Source organism: Astyanax mexicanus, chromosome 6 (genome assembly GCF_023375975.1).
Source record: "Astyanax mexicanus isolate ESR-SI-001 chromosome 6, AstMex3_surface, whole genome shotgun sequence".
Lineage (NCBI taxonomy): Eukaryota > Metazoa > Chordata > Actinopteri > Characiformes > Acestrorhamphidae > Astyanax > Astyanax mexicanus.
The window spans coordinates 16,837,995-16,852,222 of record NC_064413.1 but is presented as its reverse complement, the minus strand read 5'-3'; the positions used below and the strand labels follow the sequence as shown (position 1 = coordinate 16,852,222).

Below are 14,228 nucleotides of genomic sequence, written 5' to 3'. Positions count from 1 at the left end.
GATGTTCAGTAACCCAAAAAACGTTAGAACCAGAATGAAACCAGAATGTACCTGCTGCACAATTTAAGGTGGAATGGTAAATGTAGCTTGCTAGCTACAAGGACATATTCTAGCTTTTGTTAATGCTTGTTGTGAAGAAAGGAGCCATAATGCATTAAAACTACATTAAAACACTGATACTGCATCGGTTCTCGTCATTTATAACCAAAATAAATATCTAAACCACAATTTTAAAAACATGACAGCTGTTGTTTTTTAATTACACTGAAGATGTTATATCAAGCTACCAGTTTGGTCTGGTCCTGCCCTGATGGCCAAGGGACTTGGGTCAACGAAGAGGCCTATGACACAGAACGCTCCATGTAGTGTTATATATTTTCCCCCCAGAGTTAATACAGCAGCATACGTTGAGCAGAGAAATGTAAACTGTGAATGCACACCCTCACATGGCTCATATTTATATTATATTATATTATATATATTTATCTGGTTTGAAAAAAAAAGGAAAAGCACTTAGGAAGTAGATAGTGATTTCATATATTTTAGCCTAAGGTAGACACCTTACAAAACAAATAACATCTTGTTTTCCATTCGCCACATATATATAAGAGTATACACTAATAACTACTCTTTACAGGGCAAGGTTTAAAAAAGATATCCCTGATATATTAATCACAACAGCTGTAGCTTCCTTAATCTTTCTAAATGCGTTCAGAAAAGCTCAGTAAAATATTTTAATACACAAGCAAGTAATCAGGCACCTCCAGCCAATGATCTACCAGCAGAAATTTGCACCAGAAGAGTTAAAGTTCTGTCTGCTACATAACCCTGGGTGTTCACTGAGTTACTCCTCTTGCCCCAAAGTGCCAATTAAACAAAAGCTCACTGTAATGCAAACTGCTGCTGAATACAGATGCAACATCAGTGATGTATTTTTCTAATCATCTGTACTTAGATTTTCCCTACAGTGAATGTGTAGTGTACATGCTATGCTCAATGTTTATATTGAAATTGCTTAAAGGAGTCCATGTTTGATGAGTTTTAGGAAAAGTATGATGCAAATAATGGGACTCCTGATGAAATCCTCTTGGTGGCAGCATTCAAAAGGACACCATTTTCCAAGTGTCAGCTGCAGACAGAGGTCATAAGGTCATCCTGGGTCATTACATCTCTAGGAAAGGAGTTTCAGCATGCATTTACTAGGCCATCATCACCTTGGTTAGACCTGTCAGAGCCCTTAGGCAGAGGCAGGTAATCTAGGCAGGTTAAAGCACACTCGATAGCTTAAAGGATAAATGTAGACTGTTTGATGCTGTGGAAGTGTCAACCTGTGCCATGTGATGGCCGATAGCATTTGTCTACAGCAAAATACCATATCTAGCTTTGCAGATAGAATGCAGTCATGGATTCTTTAAGCCTGGTAGCATTGTGAGATACAGATACTGACATGCCACATGCTATGCTAGTATTGTGTCCCATGACATTTGCCATGTCCTTTGGAGGCTAAAGAACAATGCATTGACTTGTGGAATGTGTGTGTGAGGCATCCTGCATTGATTAAGTTTCCTGTTTGCATGGACAATTCTAATCAGACACCACTGGTCACAATCACTACCTCCTACTGCACTGTCCACTGTGGGTGGTAGTGCATTCTACATCCCTGAATGAAACACACATCACACTGTGAGGACTGCTTGTGGAATGTTCAATAGATGCAAACTTTGGAAATAGAACGTCCCACCCATTCCACATAAAATGCCAGTATATTGTGTCTGTACATACAGTTGCAAGAAAAGGTATCTGAACACTTTGGGATTCCTTGGATTTCTGCATAAATTGGCCATTACATGTGTTCTGATTATCATCTAAGTCACAACAATAGACAAACACAGTCTAATACCACACAAAAAAATTATATAATTGCATGGTTTTATTGAACACTACATGTTAACATTCACAGTGCAGGGTGGAAAAAGTAGGTAACCCCTAGGCTAATGACTTTTCTAAGAGCTAATTGATAAGACAGACGATCTACCAATGGAGAAAGTTTAGCACTGTTGCTGCTCTCCCTAGGCGTGGTCATCCTTTAAAGATAACTGTAAGAGCACAGCGCAGAATGATCAATGAGGTGAGGAAGAATCCTAGAGTGTCAGCTTAAGACTTACAGAAATCTCTGGCCCATGCTAACATTTTTGCTGACAAATCTACAATAAGAAAAACATTAAACAAAAACTGAGTTCATGGGAGGACACCACGGAGGAAGACCTCAAGAAAGCAATTCACACAAAATATCCCAAGAATATTGCTGAACTGAAACAGTTTTGTGAAAAGAAATGGTCTAAAATTCCTCCTGACTGTTGTGCGGGTCTGATCTTTAACTACAGGAAACGTTTGGTTGAGGTTTTTGCTGCCAAAGAAGGAGCAACCAGTTATTAAATCCAAAGGTTCACATACTTTTTCCTTCCTGCACTTTGAATTTTAACATGTTATGTTCAATATGTGGTTTTAGTTTAAGCAGACTGTTTGTGTCTATTTTTATGACTTGGATGAAGATCAGAACACATTTATTGACCAGTTTATGCAGAAATCCAAGTAATCCCAAAGGGTTCACATATTTTTTCTGGCACCTGCAGGTATATATTGAATGGTAGTGAACACAGTCTAAAGTGGGAGAATAAAGCAGTACAAAGAAAAATATGTTCTCATGGAAAATAAAAAATCCAGAAAACTCTTGAAGTCTCTTAAACTCAAATAATACACAAGTATAATAACAAATTAAACCTTATCAGCCAAGTATTTTCCACCCCTGAGCAGTAATTAGACTCCAGTTAAATCAGCTAAGCTACTTGGGGGTGTTTTATGTGTGGTTTAAGAGCCAATATAAGAAAAATCCCACAAAATGACTGGGCATTTTTCCAAACCTGACTCACTTTCATCTCAAAAGCTGCTAAACACATAAGTCATGTGAAGAGAGATTCCAGAGCAGCGGTGCTTCACATAGGTGAAACATTCCAAGCTTCCCAATCAGCTCACAAATTCCTCTGTAGGGAGTTGGAGACAGAGACTATGGTGACAAATAAAACACAATAGGAAGTCACAAAATACACAAAGTACTATAGATGACGTTACTACAGAGCCTGCATCTACCCTGATGGTAATATGATTACTATATTATTACAAACCTCTAATTTTACATCATAATATATAATGACAACTATAATCTGCACAGAAGACATGCAACACTGTTAACATCCAGTGGTTCCATGCTTTCAATTGGCTGAAACCCAAAAGTAGTGCATCAGAGCCCTTCTTTTAGACAAGCTCATGGTCTATTTAACTCTAACTGAGAACAGACCCCATGTACCATGAGCTCTTCTGTTGCATTACTGTGCATCTCAGCATTGTTCCCTACACTGAAGATCTTTTATAATCTTTTTAAATAGAGTTTATTTAATTTATTTGTTAGTGGTCATGTTTACGACTAGCTTACATGTAAGTGCAACCTAGATTTTTTTCAGATATTTTCTCCCATAGGAATAAATGGGGTGCAAAAGTTTTGGCATCCTTCTAATGTGCCACTTGGAAACACCTGAGCCGCCATCTGAGAAACCACAGGAACTCACAGGGATACGAACTGGTTAAAATATCATATCAAAGCATCACTTAGCCACACTGTAGAACTTGTTTACCATTAACTTTGCAACATCACTGCAAACACATGAATGCATACCACTTTAACTACTAAAGAACACCACAGCAATCAACATGGCTTCCATAGCAGATACCTAGCAAACACTTGCCCTATAGAAACCATTTTAGTAACCACTTAACATGACATAGCACCAACCCAGATACCATAGCAACCACCTTGCACCAGCTTACCAACACCTTAGCAAACAGCTTCATCATTATCAGGAACACCATAGCAACCATGTAGTAACAACCCAGCACCTGCCTCGAAGTGACATACACGTCAGCTAGCACTTTCCTAATTATATAATGATCCCAATATTACCAAAGGAATAACAAAAATATTATAAAGAAGGTAAAACAACCTTATATTCCTCTCTTTTTATGTTTTATATTTTTTTTTACAGTATTTTGTCTGTTGAGTGAATGTGATAATGTTCTGATTGCACTTTTGAGTTCAACAAGATTGCAAAAAGAGCTGTAGTCACAAATGCTGGTTTGTGGTTCAGTTACTGCTCCTCACATTCTACTCATTATGTTTTTGAATGGTTCAGAGCTTTGTGAGGTTGCCTAATTCCTGAATGCGGGATAATCTGGTTGCACCTGCGCTTTAGAATGTAGAGCAGACCAAGAGGTATTCATTAACGTCTGACATATGACAGCAGTGTGTCCACCCAAGCCCTGCCCACTGAATGAACACTAGAACTGCGTGAGTATGCATTTCTTTCCTAACAGAGATGGAGATCCCAAATTGCAGATTTGGTCCTTTCTTAGAACAGTAGATACAGATACTAAACAAAAGAGCTCTTAAGGTTCTCTCAGTTATCAAGCTGTAATGCTCATGAGCAGATTCAGCTCTGTCTTTGCTCTTGACTCGATTTACATTCACAGCTCCTGCTATTTATAGGTATATGTTTACGTAAAATGAACATGTTGTTTTATTCTATAAACCACAGACAATATTTCTTTCAAATTATAAATAAAAGTCATTTAGAGCATTTATAGCAAAATAGCAAAAAAGATGCAGAGCTTTCAGAGCTCAAATAATGCAAAGACAACAAGATCATATTCATAAAGATTTGAGTTCAGAAATAACTTTTTAGTGGTATAACTCTGGTTTTTAATCACAGTTTTCATGCATCTGGCATGTTCTCTTCCACCAGTCTTACACACTGCTTTTGGATAACTTTGTGCCACTCCTGGTGCAAAAATTCAAGCAGTTCAGCTTGGTTTGATGGCCTGTGATCATCCTTCTTCCTCTTGATTATATTCCAGAAGTTTCCAAGTTCGTAAAATAATTTTTAAGTGGTCTCTTATTTTGTTCCAGAGCTGTATGGTACAATACAACCTTCAAAACCAAAAACACAGCATCATGGATATTTAAAAAGTACATTTTTAACTGTATGTAAATAATATAGTTTTAATAATAAACAAGACAATTATTCTCTTCATGCATGTATTTTTCTCAGCCCTATTTTGAACTTTTTAGTTAGTTTCGCAATATAATTGCATGTTAACAGCTGTGATAGCATTTGATCACAATCAAAAGACCAATGACTTAAATGTCCGATCTCAGTAAAACACAATAACGTGTGTATAGGCAGCACAGGGTCTCTCAAGAATTAAGCTACCACGGGTTAAAATACCAATCCGCCAAAGTCAGAGCACACGTGGCTCTTAAAGGTAAAGGAAAGGGACACAATTTTGTACATGCCATGGTGTGTTTCGAGCCATGCAAAACATACTTTTTCTCGTTATTTCGATAGCATACTACTCACCTTCTCACTACTCATCTATACTACTCATATTTGGCTTTATTTCTTTAGAAAAGCAGGAAAATAAACCACAGTACCTAAATATAGTTTAAACTGAAAGCACCTAAATGAAAAAAAAGTCCCATATTAGGGTAATTCACCATACCAATGTTCTCAACACTGGTATTGAACAGAGCTGAGGTAATTCTGATCTGAAGAAGCAGACGATCTAGGTAACTATAAGAGCAGGTTCTGCTGTCTAAGTGGTGTGGTTGGCCTGGAGCTGGGCTATTTACAGATGCTTACCTCACCCTGGAGTAAATATGCAGCACCACAGTAAAGAGAGGCAAGATGCTATTACAGATATTGCTCATCCCTTTATTCCTGCTCCACTCCTTCACTGCCAGTGCCAGAGACTGAGGTCAGTGAAAGCTTTAAATGGATTAAAACCCACGCATGGGCACACACGCACACACACAACACAAAGGAAGTTGTGTGTCCCCAAGGTGGAGGTGCAACAAGAACAGGCACGGTCAGGAACAGGAAACTTTCAATAAATAGCTCTTAAACGGTAAGTGATGCTACTTAATAGGCCATTCCAATCCACAGTGCTTTTGCAATCAGCAAGACAGTTTTTTCACAATATTAACAATAAATTTAAATGTACACTTGTGGGGGTTCTAAGTGGTCCAGTGCATCAAGGTGCTGCCACTATGATCTGCACCCTGTCGGTTCGATTCCTGGTCATGCTGCTTGCCCTGATCAAGCGGTGTCGAAAAGTAAAAGCTTCTTTTACTTGTAGTAATGGTTCTGTATCTCTCAGCTTGTCCAGGAATGCATGTGCAAGGTTGTTCTAATGCTGGCTCAAAGCACACATTCCACTTCCTGTGTGCTGTGGGGAAAGCCTAGGTGCAAAAAACAGCAACACGGTAACATGCAACTCTAGTCCAAGCCACTGTCTAAGGTCCCATCTCTGTTATGGACTATCTAGGGCTTAGGCACTGTAACACATTCGTAGCATGGAAAGAAAAGACGAGAGCGGTGTGTGGGTCGGCTAGGAGGCCCAGTCACAAAACGCCTGCAGCTCGGAAAATTCTGTAAACACCGCACTTCACTTCTCAGAGTGAACGAGTGGCCAAGAGGACATCTGTTGTCCAAAACTATGTCTGCCTCCAGATAACCAGACACAGCAGGAGTCTGACGGGATTAGGTAGCAGGTTGATGTTCTTTGTAACACACTTCAGTATGACAGCTTTAACAGTAAACCTTCATTTACAGATGCGCTTAACATTAGCAATGAACACCATGTCTGCATTCCGGTAAAAGCACCAGACTTTAGAATAATGTTCGTCAGTTTGCGCAAGAGGAATCCCAGCTATTCACGTGCGAAGGAGGGGAAAGGGGCTTGACATCCTCGTCAATATTTATGGGCACTGGCAGCCATGCGTGTGTGCCAGCTGTATTAAATGACTTGCAGACTTTCTTCTTGCTCTCTGTTGCCTGACTAGGTCCTACACAGGGCTGGGTCTCATGTTACAGGCCTACAGGGTCACATCCATGAGACAATAAAAGTCAAGGGTGGAGATTAGTGTAATTGAATCAACCATGTGGCAGATTGTACAGTAAAGAGGGGTCTATTACAGTAAGATATAAAGCTACCATATGGAGATGATTTAAGAAGATGAAATTCTGTGCGACATGGTGGTGAGTAGGGATGCATGTGATCACTTGGGGGTGAGGGGGGTGTGGGGGTCATACATGCACATATATGATATACTTTTTGTTAAAAATGGCAACTTTACAGGAGAAGGGAAATCTTCATATGGAACTAATGTAAAAATGTTTTCTTCCAAGTCCTTGTGGAGCAGTTCTACTCATCAAACTTCATGAAATTTTATCCCAATGTAAAGAACAACTACCAGATTTACATTATGCCAAAAAGTAAAAACAGCTAATATGAAACACAAGGGGTTTGCAAAAACAATAAGAATGTATAATGGCAGATAAACTTGGACTGATTCAAATTGTCATAATATATTGTGATACTGTAAGCAAGATTATGTAATTACAAAAGCGGCAGTAATTCCACCGAAATTTACGAGATATCTCAGCAGACCAGTTCTCCTCGCTGGTGACTGACAACATGCCCCCACCAGGCTCATTTTCATCACTCAATGTAAATGATGCCACCGATACACTCTGCTCCACACTAAGCTCCGGTTTGGACAACCTCTGTCCTCTTACATCTCGAGCCATTAGCTCTAGCAAACCGCAGCCATGGCTAAAAAATAACTCACTGAGGGAACTACGTTCCAAACTCCGAGCTGCCGAAAGAAAATGGCATAAAAACCAAAAACAAGCAGACCTAAAAAACTACCAACTGCTCCTGGCTTCCTTCTCAGCCAGCATCACGACTGCTAAAGCTGAATTTTATCACAATAAATTCAGCTCCCTCACAGACTCCCGGAAACTATTTGCTACTTTTAAATCACTACTGAACCCTCCTCTTCCTCCTCCGGCTACATGCCTTACTGCTGAAACACTTGCATCATTCTTTACTGGAAAAGTGGCAGCTATCAGCAACCAGTTTACTGATGTAACATGTAGCAGTCCTACTACATGCTCTGCAGCCTGGTGTCCCTCCACCGAAGGCGTTGCGCTCTCCTCGTTCACTTCTCTCACTGAGAACGAGACACTGGCTCTCCTAACATGTAGCCGTCCTACTACGTGTCCGCTTGACCCAATTCCCTCAAACTTACTACAAACCATCGCACCTGCAATCATTCCGGCTATCACTCACACCATCGATGCCTCTTTAACTTCTGGTGTTTTCCCAACTGCTTTCAAACAAGCACATGTGACACCACTGCTTAAAAAGCCTTCTCAACCCCGCCCAGGTTGATAACTACAGACCGGTCTCACTACTACCCTTTCTCTCTAAAACACTCGAGAGAGCAGTTTTAAATCAGGTCTCTGGCTTCCTCTCCCAGAATGACCTCCTGGACCAGAACCAATCTGGATTCAAAAAAGGACACTCTACTGAGACGGCTCTGTTGTCTGTGACTGAAGCGTTGAAAACTGCTAGAGCTGCAGGCCAGTCCTCAGTGCTCATTCTGCTGGACCTCTCGGCCGCATTTGACACGGTCAACCACGACTTCCTCCTAACTGTACTTTCAAACATGGGGATCTCAGACAATGTGCTGTCATGGTTTAGATCATACCTCACTGGGCGCTCGTTCAAGGTGTCGTGGCAAGGACAGCTGGGGTTCCCCAGGGTTCGGTACTGGGTCCCCTTCTCTTCTCAATATACACTGCCTCTCTTGGTCAGGTTATCCACTCACATGGCTTTTCCTACCATTGCTTTGCTGATGACACCCAGCTATACCTGTCATTCTCACCTGAAGATAACTCAATCTCTGCACGGATATCGTCGTGTCTCTGACATATCCTCTTGGATGAAGGAGCATCACCTTCAATTAAATCTCTCAAAGACTGAACTTCTGGTCATACCAGCAAAACCATCTTTTCAACACAACCTCTCTATAAGCATCGACTCTCTCTTTCTCACCGACAAAGGTTGCTAGGAACCTGGGTGTTATGGTTGATGACCAGCTCTCCTTCACGCACCATGTGGCCTCGGTTGCTCGATCCTGCCGCTTCGCGCTTTATAACATCAGGAAAATTAGACAGTTTCTGACGCAACATCTCACGCCTCGACTACTGCAATGCCCTGCTAACTGGCCTCCCGGCCTGCGTAGTAAAACCACTCCAAATGATCCAGAATGCAGCAGCACGTCTGGTCTTCAACCAACCAAAACGGGCACGTCACCCCGCTGCTCATTGAGCTCCACTGGCTACCAGTTGATGCTCGCATCAAATTCAAAACTCTTACAATCGCCTACAAGGTGATGACAGAACAGGCTCCTTCCTACCTGCACTCACTCCTGAAGTCTTACGCTACCTCCCGGCCGCTGCGCTCCTCCAATGAACGTCGCCTCGCTTTGCCAAACACTCACACAAAGCAATCCAGACTGTTCTCATACAGAGTTCCCCAATGGTGGAACAAACTACCTTCCACTACCAGATCAGGAGAATCTCTCGCTATCTTTAAGAGACTCCTGAAGACAGAGCTCTTCAAAGAGCACTTACTCTCCTAACACCTCTAACACACTAACTATTTCTAACCCCATTTCCTTCTTCCCCTCCTTCACTTCTCTATCCCTTTATTTCCCTTCGACCTCCTTTAAGCCCTATCTAAAAATGGGTTATCTAAATTCCTATTACTTTTGTACTTCATTATTGTAAGTCGCTTTGGACAAAAGCGTCTGCCAAATGAAATGTAAAGTAATTCGCTTAGCAATTCGATAATAATTTGATTAGCAGGTTACTTAGGTTTGGTTGTTTACCGTTGCACGCTGCTGCAGTAGCACTTCGCTATGCTGTTCTATTTTGTCTGTATCTTGTTCCCGCGCTGTTTACCCTGCTATTTCTTACTCCCGCATTCCAAACCTGGAAATGGGATCAGCCGATACCCATTGCCGATACCGATACTGTGTGTAAGTGCCAGTATCTGTGCCGATACCGATACGGTATCGGTGCAACCCTAGAATAGCTTGCTCCTCACAGGGGCACACACACACACAAGTTCAAGACAGTGAAATACTAGTCATCATGGACTACATCATGGACTTTCCTTCAGAGGCATCAGTCACATTACACACAATTCACCAACACGATTCCACACAACCAAACTATTTAAATGCCTCCCCACTGCACACGCATACATCCAGTATGCTACACATTAAAACGTTCCCACACTTTAAACACAGGTGCAGCTGAAGAAGGAAAGAGGAACCGCTAGCTTACATATTTGCCTGAGGGTTGACTTGGAGGTAAAGAGCCGGGACAGAGCGTGGGTGAGCCGGCTGGACTGCACAGTTCAGGAAAGGGGTTGGGGATGGCCGGCAGGGAGGACGTTCGATACTGCTGCTCCTCCTCCTGTAGTCTCCTGAAGACACACATAGATAAACAAACAAACAGAATTACAGACGTGCATATCCACACTCATTACACAAACAGTACATACATAGTCTTAGGGGACAGCCTCACACTAAGTGTGGGAACATAACGTTACATTTAGCAGACGCTTTTATTCCATATATACAGTGCTGGAAAAAAATAAGAGACCACTTCAGCTTCTGATCCAGTTTCTCTAATTTAGCTATTTATAGGTGTATGTTTAAGTAAAATTAAAACAAATTATTTATTTGTATTTTTATAATTTTATTTCAAAATTTTCCCCATTTTCTCCCCAATTTTTGCTCAGCCATTTACCCAACCCATTTATTAGGACTCCCCCTATTACTAGTGATGCCCTAACACACCAGAAAGCTGAATAGTAACACATGCCTCCTCCGATTCATCTTAAGTCAGCCACCGCTTCATTTCAAGCTGCTGCAGATGCAGTATGCCCGAGTAGCACCACAGCGCACCCGGAGGAAAGCACAGCAGCTCGGTTCTGATACATCAGCTCACAGATGCCCTGTGTTGCAGAAATCACCCTTTAGTGATGTGGGGAGAGAGCGCCATCTACCCACCCGGATTGCTCCCTCTGAGCGCTGGCAGCTGATGGCAAAGCTGCATAAGCGGGGGTTCGAACCTGCAACCACCTGCTCATAGTGGCAGCACTTTAGACAAAAGTTATTTTTTACTCTGTAAACTACAAGCAACATTTCTTCCAAATTCCAAAATATATTTCAATTTAGAGCATTTATTTGAGACAATAAGACTGAAGGCTGAAATAACAAAAAGATGCAGAGCTTTCAGACCTTAAATAATGCAAGAAAAACAAGTTCATATTCATAAACTTTTAAGAGTACAGAAATCAATATTCAATAGAATAACCATGGTTTTTAATGACAGTTTTTGTGAATCTTGGCTTGTTCTCCTCCACCAGTCTTACACACTCTCTCTCTTTCTATATATATATGTATACTCTGTATCTTCTATATATATTTACTCTGGAATCCTCTGAAACAATGCTTTTCAATTTGTTCTTGGGCAGAATTTTTATTGTGGTAAAATACACACCAAAAAATAAATAAATAAATGATGAGTTAAATGGTGGTGCTTGAGTTGGTTTGTCTGTTGGGATATTGTGTTGTGTTCAATTGTAGTTTTGACCAGCAACACAAAAATACATTTATATGATTAAATGTAAAAAGGGTCAATTGAACAAAAATCTTGGAAACTTTTTTAGTGCATCCCTATTATTAAATGGTCAGTAATCTCACTTAAATCTTAATCAGACCATTTCAGTTATCTATTTTAGGCCCTGTTCAGAAGTTCTGAAGTCTGCATACTGGGGAAATACACTCTTTCAAGAGCACTTAGATGAGCCCTAATCGCGCCCTAATAGCTTGTAATTGTATGTGATATCTCTGCAACTAGAAATTTGAAGTATAGATGTAAGGTAGTGACTCTTGTTTTTTGTTAACATTTCAGCATATGGAACTTTTTGGACTCCTCTACTCATTTGAACTTCTGAGAAGACAACAAAGAGTTGTACTGAATGAGAGCTTTTTCGTTAAATGCCAGAAATGTAAAGGCAGATGAGCAGAACTGAACTAATGTAAAACATCTGGTGTATCTGGTGTTTGATACAAGAAACCCAAAGCCTCATTATCAGAACAAACCAGTGGCCAGTCCTCTGTCTCTTGTTACAGCAAACATGGGGCTTATTTTGAGTCCAACAGACTTCAAAGACTGGGCAGTTTAATACTGCTGGCCTGTGGTCCCGCTCCTGCCCCTCTCAGTTCTAATCACTGCCTGGCCCGGACATCAAAACAACAGGCTGGGTGAGAAATGTCATCCTGCTCAGAAACTTAAAAATTCTTATGGGGGAAAAAAAAAATGTCACATGCCAATGCTACACAAGAACCACTTACTTTGTGTTACATTGTAGTACACAGGAACATTGTGTGGTTGTTTCTTTAAAGCAACATTAACTAGAAATGTTACCATAAAGGACAGATTCGAGGTCATTGTTTGAGGTACACTGTAATAAGGAGAATTACATTTCTGTCACTGACACTTGAGCCTAAACTGGTGGTGCTACAAATGAACTCTTACCTACAAAGGTATCCACATCAAACCAACATAAGATTTGTAACAATTTCCGTAATATTAAGGCTATTAATTTATGCACCAAATTTAGACTGTAGGTACACAGGTGCATAACGCACGCGTGATTTAACACTGTAAGGATTATTTATGTAAAAAAAAAATTGTTCAACAGCTATTCAACAGCTATCCACCTAGTTCCAGCTACCATCGTTTGTAGTACAGCAAGGAAATTAACCCAGACTTGTAAGTGTTTTGCCGTAGTAATTGCTAAGCAATGCAGATGCACCAATGTACAAGTAGAAGTGCATATAGGAGAGCAAAAACATTAATTCATATATAAGAATATATTGTTTGCTTGTATAGAATGTATACAAAAGTGTAGTAAGGATGGGTATTTAACCTCTCCATTCTACATTTTAAAAATCAAAGTTTTCATTTATCAGTAAAGTGATTTTCATTTTACCGTCTTTTTAAAACCTATGATTCTCAAAGAACTGTAAAAATGAAGAGTGGAATATTTTAACAATAATGCAATTAGCTGTGACCGTCACAGCCCAGGTGTTTCTCTGCCCTGGCGCCATGAAAATGTGTGTGTGTGTTTTTTTTGACTAGTCTTAAAGGGAGCAATCTTTTGAAGTGGAGACACACACACAGGGACTTCAGAGTAAGCATGTATGTATGTATGTATAAAGCAGGGGTCAGTGTTAAAGGATGTTAACCTTAGAGTGAACTTTCTCTCTCTCACACACACACACACACACACACACACACACACAAACACACACACACACAAACACACACACACACACACACACCTCTGTGTGTAGGCAAATGTGTGTGCTGGAGAGGTCAGTGGTAAGTTTGAATAGTAACCGCTGGATGAACTCTACCAGGATCATTACTGTTACTCCAACACACAAGCCTGCTCTGATCCACAGCTCTGAGACACAAATACACACACAAATACACACACACACACAGACACACACGTGTGTAGTGGGGAAAATAGTCCATTTTATGTCTAATCTAATGCTAATGTCAATTTGACATAGAAGAGGTAAAGAGCTGAAGTTTATGTTTTGTTAAAATTAAACTGTGATTATTTAATCAAATGTCTGTTCACCCTCATACTCTTAACATACAACAACACGAAACATCATGGTGTCAACCAAACCAAATACTAATACCCAAATACGACTTCCAAATGTCTTATAATAAAAGATTCTGATTTTGATTCTTTAAAAATCATACTTTCTAACCTGCATGTTTAGATGTCAACAACTGAATGTCAAAAAAATTACAGATACAAATCAACAATATTAATGGTCAATTTTCACGTTAAATTGGATACATTTTATGAATTAAAAACTGTTTCCATAAACTTTGTTTCTATTTATTTATTTTTTATCAAGTAAAATAACAAAATAAAACAAACAGAAAGCTGTTACGACATTGTAAAATATAGTGCCTAATGCCTTAATGTGTTATAGTGGCACATTAGATTACTGGTGTAAAACTGCAGCTGGTTCTTGATTAAAATCTTGTTAATGATGTGCAGATCTGACTTATGTGCAGATCTGATTGACTGAGTAGCATCTGAGGACATGTACAAAAATGAATGACCTCTTCAGAATGTCTTTCGGGTTTGTAACTAGAGGG

At 40.1% G+C, this 14,228-nt stretch overlaps 1 protein-coding gene across 3 annotated transcripts in view; it reads right to left on the bottom strand.

Annotated features, from left to right (window-relative positions):
• grb10b (growth factor receptor-bound protein 10b) overlaps positions 1-14,228 on the bottom strand; it is an 87,632-nt gene that overhangs the window by 25,364 nt on the left and 48,040 nt on the right. For all 3 annotated transcript variants that reach the window (XM_007232038.4, XM_007232037.4, XM_049479956.1), the window contains exon 5: positions 10,311-10,452. In XM_007232038.4, coding sequence (XP_007232100.1) covers positions 10,311-10,452 — 142 coding nt within the window. The remainder of the gene's footprint in view (positions 1-10,310; positions 10,453-14,228) is intronic.